At 34.5% G+C, this 21,421-nt stretch overlaps 1 protein-coding gene across 2 annotated transcripts in view; it reads left to right on the top strand.

Annotated features, from left to right (window-relative positions):
* The window catches only part of SP4 (Sp4 transcription factor), an 82,003-nt gene extending 61,077 nt beyond the window's left edge, over positions 1 to 20,926 (top strand). The window contains exons 6-7 of one of the 2 annotated variants that reach the window (XM_040644210.1): positions 15,841 to 15,992; positions 20,690 to 20,926. In XM_040644210.1, coding sequence (XP_040500144.1) covers positions 15,841 to 15,992; positions 20,690 to 20,698 — 161 coding nt within the window. In that variant the 3' untranslated portion in view covers positions 20,699 to 20,926. Of the gene's footprint in view, positions 1 to 15,840; positions 19,308 to 20,689 lie in introns of those variants that run through there. The other variant, XM_040644208.1, reaches the window with a different exon arrangement.
* Positions 20,927 to 21,421: the final 495 nt, after the last annotated feature.

Below are 21,421 nucleotides of genomic sequence, written 5' to 3'. Positions count from 1 at the left end.
TCCACATGTTGGAATTACCAGAGAGTGACTATAAAGCAGCTGTTATAACCATCAGCCATGGAGTAAAGGTAAACATATGTGAAATAAAAAGAAAGGGAGAAGTTTTCAGAAACAAAATTGAAGCTCTAAAAATTAAATGGTGATTTTGGAACTGAAAAAAAATGGATTATGCAAAGTTAAAAATTCCTTATGTGTGCTTAACAGCAAATAGATATAACAGAAGGGTCACTGAAGTTGAAGACAGATCACTAGAAATTATAGAGTCTGAAGACAAAAGAAGAAAAAGATCAAGGGGAAAACATTAACTGGGTCTCGGAACTGTGGAACGAACTTACAAAATTAGTGTCATTTGAATCCCAAAAGAAAAGGAGGAAAAGATTAATGTAGAAAAATATTTGATGAAATATGGCTGAGATGTCCTTGGTGTAAATTATGGATTTAAGAAGCTTATTGAATCCAAAACAGGAATTGACAAGAGGTCATGCCCAGATACATGAAAATCAGTCTGCTAAAAAATAAAGAAAAAAATCTGAAAAGGAGCCTAAAGAAAATGACACATTATGTATAGAGGAATACAAATTTGAATGATGAATGATTTCTCTTCAGAAACTATGGAGGACAGAAAAGGAAAATAATTGCCAACTCAGCATTTTATATCCAGTGAAAGTGTCCTCAATAAGAAAGGCAAAACAAAGGGATTTTCAGATGAAGAGAAACTAAGAATATCTTGTCATCATATCTGCTCCAAAAAAAAATGCTTAAAGAAGTTTTTTAGGCTGAAGAGAAATGACACCAAAGGGAAATTGGGAATTTAATATGGAAGAACAAAATAAATGGTAAATACCTGGTTAAATATAGCAGGCTATTATTCTTCTGCTTAAATTTTTAAAAAATATGTTTGTTTAATGTAAAAATTTTAGTGGTGGATTTTCAATGTATGCAAATATAATATATTTGGTAAATATAAAGTAAAGTGGGGAGAGTAAAGAAACCTGTATGGTTGAAAAGCTTCTTTGTTTTAGTGTGAAAATATAGAACACAATGTCTATGTATTGTGAAAAGTTAGCTATGTATATTGTAATCCCTTTATCAATTACCAAAAATAGAGATTCAGGGGGGAAAGGGGAATAAAATAAAATAGAATGCTAAACAATATTCAAATAAGCCAAAAGAAAGGAGGGAAGGGAAAAACAAAAATGAAAAACAGAGGACAGAAATGGAAAACAGACAACAAAATAATGGACTTAAATCTAGTCAAATCAGTAATTACGTATAATGTTAATGGTCTAAACCTAACAATTAGAAGATAGAGGTTGTTGGGTTGCATTAAAAAAGACGAAATTATATATTGTGTACCAAAAAACCACTTTAAATATTATCATGTGGATAAATTAAAAAGGATAGAAAAAACATACATGCCATACAAAGACTAATCAAAAGAAAACTAAAGTTGCTATATTAATATAACACACAAAATAGACTTCATAAAACAACGGAAAGTACTAGATAACAACAAGACATTCTATAATGATGGAATAGCTTGCTTTACATGAAGGGATAACAATTCTAATTGTAATAGGCACCTAACAACAGAGCTCTAAAATATATAAAGCAAGAACTGACAGAACTAAAAGGTAAAATAAAGCAATCCACAGTTACTCTTGTAGAGTTGACAGTCTTTTCTTAGTAATTGATACAACAAGTAGACAGTAAAGTAGGAAGGGTATAGAATGTTATCAGTTTGCCCTAATTGACATTCATAGAGTACTCAAGCCAATTGCAACAGAATACTTAATTTTATTCATAAGTACATGAAACATTCTGGAAGATAAACCATGTTCTGTGCCATAAGTTACATCTTAACAAATTAAAAGAATAGAAATCATACAATGTATATTCTCAGATCATAATAGAATTAAACTAGAAGTCAGTAGCAAAAATAACTGAGAATTCCAAATTTTGGAAATTAACCACCACATTTCTGATTAACCCTGTGGGTCAAGAGGATATCTTAAGGGAGATTAGAAAATATTTTCACCTGAATGAAAATACATACCAAAATTTGTGGGATGTAGGTATGAGAGTGCTTGGAGGGAATTTATGGCAGTAAGTGCTTTTATTAGTAACAAATGTTTTAGTCAATAATTCTTTATTTTTTTAAAAAGATTTTAGTTATTTGTTTATTTGCCAGGGAAAGAGAGAGAGAGAGCGCACAAGCAGGGGGAGCAGCAGGCAGAGGGAGAAGCAGGCTTCCCTGCTCAGTGCAGTACTCAGTCCAGGACCCCAGGATCATGACCTGAGCTGAAGGCAGACGCTTTTAACCAACTGAGCCCCCCAGTAGTCCCTTAGTTAGTAATTCTTAAGTAGAATAAGTTTCTAACTTAAATAACTAGAAAAGAAGTGAATTTAAACGCAGAATAGGAAGTTAGGAAGCAATAAATAGGACAAATAAATGAAATTGAAAATAGAAAAATGACGTAATAGAGAAAAGCCGTCAAACCAAAATCTGTTTTTCTTTGAAAAGATAGAATTAATAAGTCTTTAGCTAGACTGGCCAAGGAAATTTATCAATCAGTGCTAGGAATGGAAGGGGGGGCACCTGGGTGTCTCAGTCGTTAAGCATCTGCCTTTGGCTCAGGGAGTGATTCCAGTGTTCTGGGATCGAGCCCTGCATTGGGCTCCTCCACTGGGAGCCTGCTTTTTCCTCTCCCACTCCCCCTGCTTGTGTTCCCTTTCTTGCTGGCTGTCTTTCCCTCTGTCAAATAAATAAATAAAATCTTAAAAAAAAAAAAAAAAGGAAGAGGGGGATATCACTAGCCCCCTATAGACAATACAGTAATAAAGGAACGCTATGAATAACTCTACACTCAGAATTAGAGAACTTGAGTGAAATGGACCAACTCCTTAAAAGACACAATTGACCAATACTTGGTCAAGAAGAAATAGATACCATGAATAGTACTATATCTATTAAAGAAATTGAATTTTAGCGAAAAACTTTCGACAAAAAAACCCTAGGCTTAGATGGTTTTATTGCAAAATTCTTTATTAAGTAATAAATGATACTAAATCTCCACAGTCTTTTTAAGAGAATAAATGAAGGAACATTGTTAACTGTTTTATGAGGCCTTCATTACCATGATACCAAAGCCAGATGAAGACATTACTAGGGGGAAAAAAAAAACTTAACAGACCAGTATCCTCGTAAATACAAATGTCAAAATCCTCAACCAAAATAGCAAACCAAGTCCAGTGATATATTAAAAGAATAATGTATCATGACTCAGTTGTGTTTATTCGTTTATTCCAGGAATGAAAGGCTGATTGAACATTCCACAATCAATCTGTTGATGTAATTTATCATATGAACAAGAGAAGGAAAAAAATCACATGATTACTTAAATATGTATACAAAAAGTATTTGGGGAAAAATCTGCATTCAGTTTGATAAAATTTCTCACATACTGAGAATTGAAGGTTATATCCTTAACCAAGTAAAGGGCATTTGTTAAAATACTACAGTTAGCATCATACTGACTGATGAAGGACCTAATTACTTATCCATAGGATCAGGAACAAGGCAAAGATGTCTGATTTTTTTTTAAGTTGGCATAGAGCCCAATACAGGGTTTGAACTCACAGCCCTGAGATCAAGACCTGAGTTGAGATCAAGAGTTGAACAGTTAACCAACTGAGCCACCCAGGAGCCCCAAGATAACCGATTTTTAATCACTCTCTTCACCCAGGTACTGGGAGTCCTACTTAGTGCAATAAAGCAGAAAAAGACACAACACAGATTCTAATGAAAGAAACAAGTGTCTTTATTTGCAGACAACCTGGTTGTCTATTTAGAAACACCCTAGTATCTGCAAGAAAGCTGTTCACACTAATAAGTGTTTGGCAAGATTGCAAGATACAAGGTTAATAAACACAAGGAATTGTCTTACTGCATGCTAACAGTGAACAACTGTATACAAGTAGCTTAATAAATAGTGTCATTTTTAATAGGGTGAAAAGAGTAAAACACTTTGCTGTAACTCTAACAAAATATATGCAAGTTATACTGAAAACTAAATATTGATGAGAGAATTAAAGATGATTTACATTCATGTAGACATATACCATGTGAGTGGATTCCATGGCCCAGTATTGTTTTGATATCAGTTCTCCCAGATATATATACAGATTAAGTTGCAGTCCTTTTCAAAATTACAGCAGTATTTTGTAGATATTAGCAAACTGATTTTAAAATTTATATGAAAGGCAAAGCAATTAGGGTGTCAAAACAGTTTTGAAAGAAATACAAAAAGTTAGCCGATTGACACTAAATGATTTTTTTTTCCTATAAAGCTACAGTGTTTCAATGCTGTGAGGTTTTGGTGAAAAAAAGGGACATATAGATAAGACCAAATAGAGAATTCAGAAATTGACCCACACCATGCAAAAAATAATTTTAGGGAGAAAGAGTAGTCATTTCAATAAATGGTTTGGAGGAATTGGACAGCTGCATGCAGAAAAAGAACTTTGAGCTACATACCTCATATCTTTTACAGAAACTGACTCAAAATTACTCAGACTAAAACCCGAAAGTATAAAACTTTTTGAATAAAATATAAAAATCTTTGTGACCCTGGATATGCTAGAGTTTTTAATATAACACCAAAAGCACAATCCATAAAAGAACTGATAAATTAGACTTGATAAAAACTACCAAATTTTGCTCTGTTAGAGATTCTGTTAAGAAAACGAAACTTAAGGCACAGACTGAGAAAATATTTGAAAAAACATATCTGACAATGTACTTTCATCCAGAATATATAAAGAATTCTCAAAACTCAACAATTTGTAAACAACCCAATTTTTAAAAATTGGCAAAGGATTTGGACATTTCACTGAAGAGGATATACATCTGACAAGCACATGAAAAGATATTTCATATCACCTTTATTTAAGGAATGCAAATTAAAATTGCAACAAAATAACCAGTATACATCTATTTAAAATGGCTAAAATTAAAAACAAGGACACCAAAATCCTGATAATTAGAAGTACCAGCAAGAATGCCAAGGTGGTGGGAATGCAAAATGGCACAGTATTTTTGGAAAACATTTTGGAATTTTCTTATGAAAGTTAAACATATACTTAGGATATGACCTAGCAATCCGCTCCTGAGTATGTATTCACCCCAAGGAAACAAAAACTATGTTCACACACACACAAAAAAAATATGTGTGTGTGTGTGTGTGTATAGCAGATTTTATTTATAATGACCCCAAATTGGAAACAAGCCAAATATTCTTCAGCTGGTTGAATGGTTAAAGAACTGTGATATATTGCTGAAGGAGGTAATCCTGGTTGACCTGCGAGCTGGTCCTGAGTAATCAGAGGCTTCTCACTCCCTCCCCTTTCCTTGGAATATACTTTCTGCCCGCTGCTCCCATAATGGGAGCTGTTAGAAGGATGTAGCCTTAAGAGAGAAAGATGTTGAATCCATCTGGACAGTGTATGTGACTGAATCCAGTTAAGACCTGTATGTAAACTTTTAAGATATGGCAGGTAGAGGTAGAGATATATTCATCTGGTGGCCTTCCAAAACAAGCCTCCTAAGTAAGTTTCCTTTCTTGTAAGTAAAAATTGCCACCTACCAATGTGGAATGGTGTGCCTCTCTTATTTCCTCCTTACCCTTTGTGTACAGGGCCAGTTGGTGAACCAACATATATCTATACAACGGAGTACTGCTCTCCAACATAGAGGAATGAAATATTAATATACACAACCACAATGATGAAATTCAGATGCGTTAAGTGAACGATCCGAGCATCAAAAGGCTACCTATTGTATGATTCCATTTATGTATGACAATATATGGAAAAATAAAAACCGTAGAGACAGAGAATAGATTATTGTTTTCTAGGGCATAAGGGAAAAAAGAATTCAACGATAAAGAGGCATCGTGAAGGAATTTTTGGAAGAGATAGCAACTTCCATATTTTTATATTGGTGATAACTAAATGATTTAATACATTTGTCAAAACTCATAGAGCTGTGTCCCAAAAAGAATAATTTTACTTTGTATAAAAGAAAACAAGGTTTTAACGTGGGAGACAAACTCATTTTTGAGAAATTGTAATGTAAAATGGAAGAGAGATTTTTCTTTTTTTTTTTTTTGAGAATCCAAAACCATTTTCTTTTCACCTCATACATATGCTGCAGTATCATACAGCACTAATTTTTTTTTTATTAACATACAATGTATTATTTGTTTCAGGGTACAGGTCTTATACAATTCACAGCACTCACTATAGCACATACCCTCCCTAGTGTCCATCACCCAGCCACCGCATCCCTCCCACCCCCTCCCACTCCAGCAACCCTCAGTTTGTTTCCTGAGATTAAGAGTCTCTTATGGTTTGTCTCCCTCTCTGGTTTCATCTTGTTTCATTTTTTCCTCTCTTCCCCTGTGATCCTCTGCCTTGTTTCTCAAATTCCACATATCAGTGAGACCATATGATAATTGTCTTTCTCTGATTGACTTATTTCTCTTAGCATAATACCCTCTAGTTCCATCCACGTTGTTGCAAATGGCAAGATTTCATTTTTTGATAGCTGCATAATATTCCATTATACATATATATATATATATATATATATATATATATACACCACATCTTATCCATTCATCTGTCAGTGGACATCCGGGCTCTTACCATAGTTTGGCTGTTGTGGACATTGCTGTTATAAGCATCGGGGTGCACATGCCTCTTCGGATTACTGCATTTGTATCTTTGAAATAAATACCCAGTAGTGCAATTGCTGGATTGTAGGGTAGCTCTATTTTCAACTTTTTGAGGAACCTCCATACTGTTTTCCAGAGTGTATACAGCACTTCTCTTAACTCTTCCAAGGATAATAGTATTTAGAGCCGGACGAATTCCTAAAAATGATTTTGTGCAATTCTTTTTTTTTTTTTTTTAAAGATTTTATTTATTTATTTGACAGAGATAGAGACAGCCAGCGAGAGAGGGAACACAAGCAGGGGGAGTGGGAGAGGAAGAAGCAGGCTCATAGCGGAGGAGCCTGATGTGGGGCTCGATCCCATAACGCTGGGATCACGCCCTGAGCCGAAGGCAGACGCTTAACCGCTGTGCCACCCAGGCGCCCCGATTTTGTGCAATTCTATCATTTTATAAATAAGGACTAAACTGAAGTCTTGGGAAGTTGATTAATTTCTTTACTAAGGCCCAAACTTAGTTCCTTGAGCCAAGTTGAGTGATTAGTGATGAGTAAGAATGAGCCATGGGAGCAGTAGAATAAGCAAATTCAGACAGGAAATAACAGTCACAGCTAACATTTCTGAGTCCTTTCATTGTGCAGGGATTTTTCTAAATGTTTTTTTTTTCATTGATTTTCTCATTTAATCCTTTGAACAGTAACACAAAATAGGTATCTCTGTTATTCCTAGTTAAAAATGGAAGAAAATGAGAAATGGAGAGAGAAGTTGCCCAAAGTTATGTGGCTGGTAGGTAGAGCAGAATCAAAATTTTTGTCCTGAACTAGAATCCAATTCCTACCAAAAAAAAAAAAAAGTATCATATGTCAGGTCCTGCAAGCAGTTCAGTGTTTGGAACCATAATATTTGTGACAACAGATTAAAAAAAAAAAAAAAAAGGCAGAGGTCAGTTACCATTGTATGTTATAAACTATTTAATTTTGTTTTTTCCACAGCCTTAGGAAATGCGGAACTGAAAGTGTTCAGCAGTTAATCAGATTGGTCATCTTTTTATTTTAGACCATTTGGTATTTGTAGGGAGAATAGATTTATAGGGAATAATTTTGAGACCATTTTGTGAAAACAATAGGGATTGTTGTCAAGATCCTGACTAGAACAAAAGTTGTAAGAGTATTTTGGACCAAGTCAAGAAATGATTGTGTAATAAAATTGACAGGACTTGGTGATTATTAAATGTGAGAAAAGAGATGATAGGTACCAGTGATAACTCCTACCAGTTGAAATGGAGACTACAGGAAAAGGATAAGTATATTGTAGAATTATCTACCTCCCTTCAGTCTCTGTTTTGTTTCTTATGGTTGTTTATTTTGGGGCTCTGTCGTTAGGTGCATATATATTTATAATTGCTTTATCTTCTTGATGGGGTGAGTCTTTTATCACTCTAATGTCCTTTTGTCTGTAGTAACTATTTTTATCATATTGGTTTGTTATTAATTTATAACTTTTTCAGCTGTCTTTTGCATGGTACATCTTTTTTCCATCCTTTTACTTTTAGCCTATTCATGTCTTGAGTTTAAAGCAAGCCTCTTTTAGACAGTGTATAGTTGGATCATATTTTTCTATAATTCATTCTGGCAGCCTGCCTTTTAATTGGAACATTTAATACATTCACATTTAATGCAATTACTGATGAGGACTTACACCATTTTGGTATTTGTTTTCTACATGTCTTCTGTCTTTTTTGTTCCTGTATTCCTCTTTTATTAGCATTTGGTGTTAAATATTCCTCGTGTATTATTTTAATCCTCTTGTCATTTCTCTATAATATTAATATAATATTTTATTTTCTTAGTGGTTGCCTGCTTTGGGGATTACAATTCACATCTTAAAATAATCTAGGTGCAAATTTGCTAGCAATAAATTCTTCCAATTTTTATTACTCTGGGAATGTCTGAATTTCTCCTCATCTCTTTTAAAGATTCGTTTATGTGTGAGAGAGAGAGAGCGTGCGAGCACTGGGGGTGTAGGGGCAGAAGGAGAGAATCTCTAGCAGACTCCCTGCTGAATGAGTGGCCCAATGTGGGGCTCAATCCCTCGGCCCTGAGATCACAACCTGAGCCAAAATCAAGAGTCAAACACCCAACTGACTGAACCACCGAGGTACCCCCCCCCTGCTCATTTTGGAAAGATAGTTTTGCTCTATGTAGAATTCTTGGTTGACAAGATTTTCCTTTCATCTTGTGTCATCCCACTGCTTCTGGCCTCTATGAATGCCGATAAGAAATAGCTATTATTATTTGACAATCCCTTGTAGGTGAATGCATCACTTCTCTTGCTGTTTTGTAGCGTCTCTTTGTTTTTGACTTTAAGCAGTTTATGATATGTCTCAGTGTTAATCTCACTGCATTTAACCTACTTGGAGCTTATTGAGCTTCTTAAATGTGTACATTAATGTTTTTCATTGATTTGGGAAGTATTCAGCTATCCTTTCGGCAAATATTCTTAAATATTCTGCAGATATTCTTAAATACTTTGGATCAATAAGTCTCACCCTCTTGCTGAGAGGTTTTGTGTATATGTTGGAATGGCCTTCAGCACTCAGACGATTGACAACTCTGCCTTAGCCTTCACTTCCTATATATGCAGACCCTCAATGGTTAAGCACACATGAGTGTTTGGGCCTTCTCAAGTCTTTCCTGAGCATGCTCACAGCTTTAAAGCATGTATGTGGTCATCTAGATTCCAAGGAGTATGCCAGAACTTTTCAAAGCCACTATGGATGTTTTATCTCCCAGTTTTTCCTTTTAAGCTTTTTGTTTAGTCTTTTTATTGTTTGTCCCAAGTATTATCCTTTGCCCCGGGCATCCGTGAAGTTAAAACACTTACCTACAATTGTTTTAAACAAAAACACATTCCTTTCTGTCTTTAGAAAAAGACTTTTCACATTGGACTGCCTCCAAGTCAGGTTCAATCTAATAATCTTTTAAGTGAGGTCTTCCAAAGAACCACTAGCCAGATCACATAATGATAACTCCTTGGAAATGAGGTTTCGAAAGAGTTCCAGCTCTGTTCTGCTCCCTCTGGTAGCTGCTAGGCTTCTGGGGAGTTTAAAATAGAATTGGGAAAGTTAAAATACCATAAAATTTGCTGTTCTAATCAAGATTCAGCCATTTTTCTTTAATAAACAGTGATGAATTTTGTTTGTGACATGTTGAATGATGTGTATGGCACATCTAAGAGATATGGAATTCACAGTTGGATTTAGGAATCTGGATCTGGATGCCATTATCCATTTATAGTTCATAGTTAAAAGTATTGGAGTAAATAAGATTGCTTTAAAAAAGCATTTGTGATAAAATTGATCAAATGATTTCTATATTCAATAGAGAATTGCTGAAGAAGAAAGTGAAAAATTACTCATTATGCAAATTGATGTACCTATAAAGTCATAGTCTCAAATGTCAGCCCATCAATCAGAATAACATCTCATTCCTATTTTTTTGGTGAGATTACTCATTATTTTAATAATTATCTAAATCTTGTTGGGGCATCTGGCTGGCTCAATTGGTGGAGTGTGTGACTCTTGATCTTGGGGTTGTAAGTTTGAGCCTTGTGTTGGGCAGAGATTACTTAAAAATATTTAAGACTTATTTCCATTGCCCTTCCCACTCAACCTCCCTTTACTCCCAGTTCTTCTACTTCAAGAAAATTTAAGCCATGTGACTTCTTGGACATTATCATTGCTCCCCCTTTTAATTTACTTTTATCCACAGGTAAAGATAGAATTGAGGTACTCAAGAAAAGATTCACTTAGATATTCTAGGTTGGGTAGGTAAAAAAAAAAGAGTATCCAGGAGGGACTAATAAGTTGAAGGTGTTGGAGGGGGAGGATTTAAGGGATCCAACAAGACTCCCAGTTTGATTAACTAGGCTTCTTAAATCAAAAAATTACTTCTTTAATGAGGGTTATAAAAGTTGTTACTGTTACTAAAAAATTATATATAGTTGACCCCTGAATAGCACAGGTTTGGACTGTGCAGGTCCACTAATATGTGGATTTGGTTTTTTTAAATACTCTAAAGTACTGCAAATGCATTTTCTCTTCCTTATGATTTTCTTAGTAATGTTTTCTTTTCTCTAATATACTTTATTATTAGAATACAGTATATAATATATATAACACAAAATACATGTTAATTGACTGTGCAGTTGGTGAGGGTTCCAGTCAACAGTAGGCTATTAGTAGTTAAGTTTTGGGGTAGTGAAAAGTTACACACAAATTTTCAGCTGTGCAGGTATGGGAGGGGGTGGTCAGTGCTTCTAACCCCTTGTTGTTCCAAGGTCAACTATATGTGCTACAAATGAATATTTGGTGAAAGTTATTCATGAGCCAAGGGGTGTGTTTTTTAGTTAGCTATAACAAATGTAGACATTTAAAGGTGTCCCTGTAGTGAGTTGAATTGTGTCTTTTAGAGATGTTCAAGTCCTAATCCGTGGTGACTACGACTTTATTTGAAAATAGGTTTTTTTGCAGATTAAATTAAAGATGAGGTCATACCATGCCTAGTGCCTAAGGTTTAGGACCTAGTGGGGCCTAAATCCAATGACTTATGCCTTTGTAAGAAGGGAAAAAGACACAGAGACACAGGGGGAAAGGCCTTGTGAGGACAGAGGCAGAGATTGGAGAGATGCTGCTGCAAGCCACTGAATGCCAAGGATGGCCAGAAGTCACCAAAGCTAGGATGAGGCATGGGAAGCTTCTTCTCTAAACTCTTTGGTGGGAGCAGTGTCCCACCGATACCTTCATCTTGGACGTCTAGCATCCAGAACTGTGAGAGAATATCTATTGTTTGAAGCCACCCAGTTTGTGTTACTTTCTTACAAAAGCCCAGGGAAACTAATATAGTCACTTCATTTGCTCCTGAAATTAATTTTAATTTGTAAATTTTATTTTATAAATATAAATGTTAAAAATTAACTTTAATTTGTAAATATGTTATCATGACAAACAGAAATAACATTAATTCATAAAGTATGTTTTGTACATTGTATTAGCTTGATTTGAGGGCAACATGTTGTAAACCAGATTACAGGCAAATCTGACATCAAGATAGTTGGCTTTTGATGGTACTTCAGATAAATAAAGCTTAAAAGATCTGATTTATTGCATTTATTCAAACCTGTGATTCCATTGAAAATCTCAGCAGCTTTTTTGAGAGAAATTACTTGTAATATGCTAGGAAGTAATCTAATGTAGTTTCTAAATATGAATCTTCTATTTAAGTCCTTTTAAAAGACTACTATATTTTAACAATCATGTAATATAAAATGGCATTCTCTAATAACTTAGGTCAAAGTAGTAATTCTTTTTTCTTTTTTTTAAGATTTATTTATTATTTAAGAGAGGGAGACAGAGCATGAGTAGGAGGGAGAGAGAGCGTGAGTGGGAGGGACAGAGGGAGAGGGAGAGAGAATCTCAAGCGGTACTCCGCTCTGAGCACAGAGCCTGACTTGGGGCTCAATCCCACAACCCTGGGATCATGACTTGAACTGAAACCAAGAGTCGGATGCTTAACCAGCTGTGCCACCCGGGTACCCCAAGCAGTTCTTTTTTCTATACTTAGTTTATTAAGCCAGAATTAAATTTGGGATTTGTCCTTGACATGCTTTGGATACTTGTAATGAAGATACTTCACAGATTTTGGATCATGTAATAGTTCAGTTATCATTTATTTCCTTATTAGGCCTTAATTTTTTCAAGATTATAGCTTCTATAACTCTTAGTTTTCTATTGCTGCCGTAACAAACTATCTCAAATTTAACACCTTAAAAGAACACACATTTATTGTAACAATTTCTTTAAGTCAGAAATCTGAATAGGCTTGGCCTGGGTCATCCACTTAGCATCTCACAAAGTCAGAATCAAGGTGTAAGCAGGGCTATTCCTTATCAAAGGCTCTAGGAGAGAATTTGCTTCCAAACTCAACGACACTGTCAACCAAATTGTTTTTGCTGTTGTAGGACACAGGTCCCTGTTTCCTTGCTGGCTTTCAGCTGGGGGCTGTTGTTTGCTCCTGGAAGCTGTCCATATTCTTTGTCATATTCTCCATGTGGGACCTTCCCGGCAATAGCAGGTCAAGTCCCTTTCAAGTCTAATCTCTCTGATTTTTCCTGCTGCAACTCTGACTCCAGCTGAAGAAAACTCAGCTTTTAAGAGCTCATGTGATTAGATTGGGCCCACTCAGGTAAATCAGAATAATCTCTCTGTATTAACATCTGTAATCTTGGTTACATCCTTTTTGCCATGTAATAAAACATATTCACAAATTCCAAGGATTAGGGCATGGACATCTTTGGGGGCCATTCCTGCTTGTCATAAGTAACTAAAATCAAGTTTCAATAATTAGTTATACTAATTGCAGAAGTATTAACCTCCTGAGAATAATTATAAAATAATTAAGATAATTGTAAATAAAAGGAAGATACTGTAGTCTACTAGTATAAGAACTCTGACCTCCTTGAGATAAAGTATAACGATAATGTTTGCTAACAGTAAGAAATTTAGAAGTTGTCTGGAACTACAGAAAACACATTTCTTTGTGGAAAAGGGTAGCAAGCTGCAATGTCATTTCCCTAATGTTTAATTGTGCAACGTAATTTACTTAAATTGTGATTCTAGCCAACTTTTATTGCTTAAAATTAATCGACACCCACATCAGTTAGGAGTAGACAAACTAAAAGGTCCACATACAAACCATGTCACCATGATGTCCCATACAATTTGCCACTAGAGTGGCTGTGACTTGAATTTCTTAATTGATACTGATAGCGCCACATGGTTGCAAATGACTATCTCAAGATAATAGAATCTTCTTAAAGTATCAGGCTCTCACTTGTTCTTTTTTGTATCACTAGTCCCTGGTACATTGTAGATGTTGTACAAATATTTGTTCAAAATGGTTGAGTTCATGAACATCACAGCTAATGAAGACTTAATAAACAGCTACTATGCACGGGTTGATCACCCATTTGATTCAGTGCTTACTAAATGATCTCGTGTCTTCGAGCCATCACTGCCTGATTTTTTCTGATTATTCTTGGCCATTGTTGCTATAAAAGAAAGGAGGTCTCTAATTGCACTTTGATGATTAGCATAAAAAGCCCAAACCAGAATTACAGTGCCTTGAATCCCACTGTGATATTAATAAGTTGTATGATTCCCAAGAAGATTAATTAATTTCTGAGCCTCAGCTTACTCATTTATAAAATGAAAAATGTAAAATAAGATCTTTTAAGATTTCTTTTAGCCTTAAAATTTGTAAGCTGTGAATTTTTCTTTTGAAATAAAATGGGAGACTTGAAAGGTTGGAGGAATTCAAGATTGATCATAATCTTAAACCCGCATTTAATCGTTTTTTGCCCTTGTCTAAGTATCAGCATTCAGAAAATGCAAATGTTTTTGAGAATTTTGCCTAAGCCAAGACTGAAAGAGAAAAGTTTAATAAAATACTGTCAGTGTAATTTTTTAAAAAATAAAAGCAAACCCAAAGAAGAGGGGGATTATCTGGTATGGACAGATTTTCTACTATAGATTTTCTACTGATAAGTCAAATGCAGGGCTAAGGAAAGAAGTCAGCCAAGCTGAATTTTCTTGAGATTCAAATTCTAGTTTCTTTTTTTTTTTTTTTTTTAAGATTTTATTTATTCATTCGACAGAGATAGAGACAGCCAGCGAGAGAGGGAACACAAGCAGGGGGAGTGGGAGAGGAAGAAGCAGGCTCTTAGCAGAAGAGCCTGATGTGGGGCTTGATCCCATAACGCCGGGATCACGCCCTGAGCCGAAGGCAGACACTTAACCGGTGTGCCACCCAGGCGCCCCGAAATTCTAGTTTCAGACTTGGAAAACATTTCTTTCCCTTAAGTAACAATTTCTAGAGGGAAGGACTAACGCTAATAGTTGATCCGTTGTGAACGTGATGATATACCACTTAACCAAACTTCTGTGCACTCCACCTGTTATACACAGAAGTAAAATGCTTATTTTCTTTCTTTTTTTTTTTTTTAAGATTTTATTTATTTATGTGACAGAGAGACAGCCAGCGAGAGAGGGAACACAGCAGGGGAGAGGGAGAGGAAGAAGCAGGCTCCCAGCCGAGGAGCCCGATGTGGGACTCGATCCCGGAATGCCAGGATCACGCCCTGAGCCGAAGGCAGACGCTTAACGACTACGCTACCCAGGCGCCCCTTGTTTTCTTTTTAGTTAGCATTTAGTATTTATTCCAGAATAGCGAAGTAGTTCCAGTGGAACTATCTTACATCTTAAGGAGAGCATATTTAGGGATCACTTTGTATACAAGAACCTAACAGCCTTATTCTGTGAGACCTCAAAGCTATTAAATCTGAAATGGAGTATTTGCCTGACTCATTTTTGCCTTGTGAAGAAACTCGGTTCAGTATTAAATTATTAACTGATTTTATTTTAGTAGTTCTAAGATAGTTTATGCCACTAAGCATTATAATTGAAATGGAGACAGTGGTTTTTAAGGAAGAGTGGACATAAGCCTTGAACATTATATATTGTTAGACCTGAAAGAGATTTTTGGGATCATCTGTTAGAAATCCTCTTATTTCGTAGATGGGAAAACTGAGTGGTTACTTAACTTGCTCCAGCTTTTATTTCTAGGCCTTAGAAGAATCAGGACTTTAACTCAGGTCATTCATTTCCAGTCATATGCTCTTCCTCCTGTACTGCACTGCTTGTTTGGTAGCATTTATTTATTGAGAGAGAGAGAGCAGGAAGCAGAGTGCAGAGAGGGAGAGAGAAACTTAAACAGACTCCATGCTGAGCGCAGAGCCGAACACGGGGACTTGATCTCACAACTCTGAGATCATGACCTGAGCCAAAACCGACAGTGGATGCTTAACTGACTGTGCCACCCAGGTGCTCCTATTTGCTGGCATTTTAAAATAAAAACAGAAAGTATTTTGCAACTAGTCAAAAGTTAAACAAAAGTATAGTATGATCTGAAGAGAAATTATTTAAAATTATAATTTCATTTAAATAAAATGTGTATGACTTCATTTACTATTTTTTTGTTTGTTTGTTTAGGTGAAAAGAGATTTGAATGCCCAGAATGTTCCAAAAGGTTTATGCGGAGTGATCATCTCTCCAAACATGTCAAAACGCACCAGAATAAGAAAGGTGGTGGGACAGCTCTTGCCATTGTTACCTCGGGAGAACTGGACTCATCTGTTACAGAGGTGCTTGGCTCCCCAAGAATTGTCACAGTTGCAGCCATTTCTCAAGATTCAAACCCAGCAACTCCCAATGTTTCAACCAACATGGAAGAATTCTGAAAAGTTATTTATAACAGAGACCTCTAGTGCTGCACTTAAGTTTACACACCTTTGAAAATCTGGAAATGGGCTGGTCAAGTGGATTACAGAGTAGGAAATCATGTTTTCATTCTTGGCTTCTTTAAGTATTCCAAGATTTTGGGTCAACACGTGAAGTGTTGAATTTTTAAAAATACAAAAAGCAAACTGATGTACTGGAAACAGATAGAAAAGTATTTCCTCCATACTATAAGTTGTAGTTATTTGGGTATAGATCACATAATCCTTAAACTGAATCTTCCCCCTCTCTTAACATCGTGTGTTAACATGTTTAAAAAGACAGACCTCAGTAGTTTGCAGGCTGGACCTTAATTGGACTTGTTTTTTTTTTGGTTTTTTTTTTTTTGGAAGTGCTTTGTTACAAATTCAGTCAGTAATAATTTTATGTAGGGTTGTTTTTTGTTTTTTGTTTTTTGTTTTTCCTATAGCACAGAAAACAGATAGTTAACTGATGATAGGGATAATACTTTATTTCCTTAGCTTGTTTTTGGAAAATCAACTGAAAATAGTTTTGGCCGTCTTTTCTAAATGTTAGAAATTCTTCAACAGTTGAATTAGGTAAGTTCCAAAAAAGTTATCTGAGATGCAGCTCAGATCTTTATTACCACTACATTATAGTAGTGTGTATGCAGACAATCAGTGAAGTCCAATTACTTTCTCCATTTGGAGACACAAGAGGAACTTAGAGCTAAACTTTAGGTTAAATTTTAGATTGAAACCTTAGGAAAATAACTGGGGTGGGGAGGGTCGTTAAAACAAAACTCATAATAGCTTCAGAAAAATAAAATGAGGCAACTTAACATGTAAGGTTTTAAAGTTAGGATTGATTATATTCCTAACCCTAGGTTGAACCACAAAATTCATTTTAAATGTTTATATTGGAAATATTTGCATAGAGTATAAATCATTCTGTAGTTTCATATTCTGTAAATATGAGTTATGTTGACAATGTGCAGAATTCTTTATGCTTTGACTCGGTAGCCAAAGAAGGAATTATCACACCTTTTTTTTAAGGCCAGCAGAAAATTATCTTTTAACTACATTACAATTTCCGTTTTCCTCTCTACTAAAATTTAGCCAATCTCGTTTATTTCTAGAACTGTGTTAGAAGGCTGGTTACAAATTTATAACATAGAAGTGTCTTTATGTTATGCCGATAACTGAATTTTCCCTAAAAAGACAGCCTAACAAATATATAACAATGTGATATTATGAAGCAAGTTATTTTTTAAAAATCAGAATAGTGTTCAAATAAATGACTAAAGGAAAAAATTGTATTTTATTGTTTATGCAAGGATTTTATAGGAAAGATGGCCAAAAGTCTCGTGAAAAAAATTTGGATTATACCAACAGCTTAAGTATTAGTAAGATATCTCTTACTTTGAAAATGTATTTACGTGGAAACATAATGGAATTGGAATTGACCATTTGAAAACTAAAATCTTTAACTGCCTGGTTTATTAATATTATTAGTTTGGGGACCGTTTGAATAAAGGTACGTGTTTTCTTGTGCATTCTCTATTATTTCAGGAGAAGTACTACTCATGCGAATTCTCTTCCAAAATTGTGATGTTTCTTGTATTTTTGATGAAGGAGAAATACTGTAATGATCACTGTTTACACTATGTACACTTTAGGCCAGCCCTTTGTAGCGTTATATAAAACTGAAGGTCTTTTGTGCTTTCAGTTTGTATAAAAAAGCTTTGAGATTAAAGGAAAAAAAATTTTTACACTGTGGTTATAAATTTCAAGTTTCTTAAAGCTTTTGTAGACTTGTAACAAAGTCTTTAAATTTTAGTTGGATTTTGTAAATTGTTTTGTATATTTTATTTAATGTACTCTTAACAACTGATGTATCTGGCTTTAAAACATCAGAATCAGTTTGTTGTTTTGTTTGGTACAGAGGAGCATTCGGTAGTGTTAATTTTAATTTTATTATATAGGAGCTGAAACATCAAATATATATTTTATCTATCATTATGCTACACAATCAGTGCTATAAATTTTTTTATGCAAAGAAACTTTCCTAATGTTTGAATCATGTTTCCTCAAAGTGACACTTTTTGTTGTTGTTAATACCAAGTATGAGCTCTCTGCACCATTATTCCATGAACCAGTTTTAATGCATACCTCTGTATGCTCATCAAAAATGGAAGTTATTTTTTAATCAACAATGAGGCCTATTATAAATTTAACAAACTGAATCTGGATAGCTTTATAGCATATAAAATATATTAATTTGTGTTAGCAGGTGCACATTTCACCACTGAAATTAGAAATATTTTGACAGTCTGTTCTGCATACCATTCTGAATCCACTTTTCTGTCTTATAAGAATCGTAAATTTCAATGTCCTTTATTTGACTCAGTGGGATATAGCTGTTATAAGTAATAGGGCACAGATGTGCAGTAGAGTCATATTTAATGGCATTTCACTGTTCATTCCCTTTGCCACCGTTACAAAACTTTTCTTTATTGTAATTATCAGTGCAAAGCTATGTATTTATCATGGTAGAACTCCAGTGTTAGAATAGTTTTTTCTTACAGTATACTTTCTTTGGTTAGGTTTGTGTATGTGTTGCTGATTACATTAGAACTTGATGTTAAGTCATTATTTATCACACTCTCATGAGAGCAGTAATAAAAGTGTGTAATCTAGGAGAAAAAGTTAATTTGTCAAACTTAGATAAGCATGATGTTTAGGTCCTATTTTTCAATTTTATAACTGTTTTATTGCAACAATATTTGTATTTAAGTCTTCATTTTAATGCCTTGTGGTGTTTTTTTATGCATGTCACTAAGTTGTCATCCCACATAAATTGATGTGCAGCATAGGGTATTAAATCTACATAATGATTTTAAAACAGAAATAGTTGATGGTAAAATGTAAATGTTTTACAAAAATTCCTTATAAAAAGTTTTGTAGTAACATTTCACTTGTAAATTTTTTTTGTAAAAAAAAAAAAAAAAAGAAAATGAAAAAAAAAAAGATGAATCCAGAAAAGACCTGTTTCCCATATCCTAGAATTTAGACAATTATTCTGCCAGCAAAGCCTCTGGGGCTGTAATTGACATTTTTACAGTGCTGATTTGTATAAAATTTGTTTTTTGTGGATTTGGAAATAAAATCATGTACAAGTTGTTGCCTGCAATAACAATTGCAAGTAACTATTAAAAATTCCCTTGAGTTTAACATGTTTCTTCATTTAATTATGTATACTATAAAGCAGCAATAAATTATTTGAAGCATCAACCTTCTTATCACAATAAACACTAGGAAGTAAATGCTTCTCATTAGAAAATGTATTGGCAACTCTTCATAATTCCTGGTGTTAAGATCTGGTCACCATTTCTCTGAACATACTGCCAAAGAACACCAATGCAGATTTCATGTTAATTTGTAGCCATTGCTGTAGACATTTATGGAAATTAAAATTTGATTTAGGGACATTTTTTACTTAAATATTTTTAAGCAATAAATGTTAGGAAATTGTAGGAAGAGCTAAAAATGAAAACATAATTAAAATATTATTTAAGCTCACAGAAGCACTAAGAGGTAGAGTGTGCCACATAAATGCACAAAATCTATAAGCAAAAACTGTTGTCTTTTCCTCAGGGGAGAGCCAAGCAAATCTCATGAAGAACCTTCCTACCATAATGAATACATTATTGTAGCAACTTCAGTTATCAGATTTCCAAGCCCAGGCCAGATTAGATGATACAGCCACATGAGGGGCTGGGGTTGTTAGGCAGCAGGGGAAGTACACGGACTCACTGACAGAAGACTCCACAAGGAATTTTTTTTACATCTGTAGTAATCAGGAGCTAAATAGTGTATGGGGAGATTGCCTTGTACTATAAAGCCCTAAGGTAAAGGTATGTTTATGTCACAGTGTAGTGTAATATGTGTTCATAACAATGACTGAATAGAGAATTAATGTATGCTATTCTGCCAAACACGACCAGTAAGAAATTTTTCAAAAAATTGATCAAAACGAAAGATGATCAAATTACCAGAGAAATTCACATTTGGAAGCTTCAGGATGATACTACATAAAAGAGGTGATAATGAAATCAGAAACTTAAAATTTTATTGTGTTTTTTTAATTTCTAATATGATAGTACCAGTTTGATTCTTGAGACTTCTAGAATTTCAACCACGTAACTATGAACAAGACTGAATGAAAGAAAAGACCACGGAAGTAGTGCTTTTTACTTTCTCCTAGATCATGGATGTGAAATCGTTGGTACAAGTGGGAAAGTTGAAGTGCTAAGAGCAAGACTGTGCTATAATATGGTGTGGTTCACAGTGCTGTTGGTGAGGATAACCTCAAGTCAGGGAAAAAGTATCATTTGTTTAGTACATGTATTTAAAAGTTCAGGTGCTTAAAGGGTGCAGAGACTTAAGGTGTGTACAAGAAATGTGAAATAGTTTATTCTTGAATACATCTGAATCATGGTAACTGTATTTATTGCCCAAGCAATAATATCTGTTTAATTACACACAACCAATTTGTAATTGTGTAGCAGGATTTTTAAGGTATGTATTTTCATTCTTTTCAGATTTCCTAATTAGCATCTTCGGCTGTGTTCCTCCTAGTAACAGGTGGCAATAACATAATTTATTTTTGGATACCTGCAAGTAATCTCGAGTACAAATAGAAGGAGAGGGGAAGAGAGGAAAGAAGACAGATCTTGTAAACCCCTATTTTTGTCTAAGGTAATAGTTTGGATAATGCCTGGATAATTTCTCTTAGAACAGAAAATGTTCCAATTAATCAGGTTACTAGATTTTAGAATTTTAATAATAGTCCCAAGTTGTCATGTATTTAAAAAATATATATATATGCTTGTAATACTTTGACCCAGAAAAGCAATTTATGTATGCGTGTACATATAGTGCAACTATTTACAATAAGGATTTGAATTAGCAGGACATGTATTAGACCATACTGACATAAAAATCTGTTCTCTTTAAACAGAAAAGGTATTCTTATGATAAATCATGTATCACTATTCTGCCCACAATTAAGTGCCAATACTGAAGACTTAAGGACATTGTATATTGCCTTGTGAATTCAACCAGGAAAATTGGGTGACAGTCAAGCAAGATTTTCACATAACGTTATATGGGAAATATTCTGTAAAAACAAAATACCATAATAAAAAATTAATACTCAGGGAAACAGTAGCTGCGTTTCCCTCAATTAATAATACTCCCCTTGCATAGCTGGTACTGTTTAAAATTTTTGTTCAATGTAAACATAATCCATAGGGGGTTTTTTGTTTCCTATA

This window comes from Ursus maritimus, unplaced genomic scaffold, assembly GCF_017311325.1.
Source record: "Ursus maritimus isolate PB19 unplaced genomic scaffold, ASM1731132v1 scaffold_3, whole genome shotgun sequence".
Lineage (NCBI taxonomy): Eukaryota > Metazoa > Chordata > Mammalia > Carnivora > Ursidae > Ursus > Ursus maritimus.
This window is presented reverse-complemented; position numbering and strand designations above follow the sequence as displayed.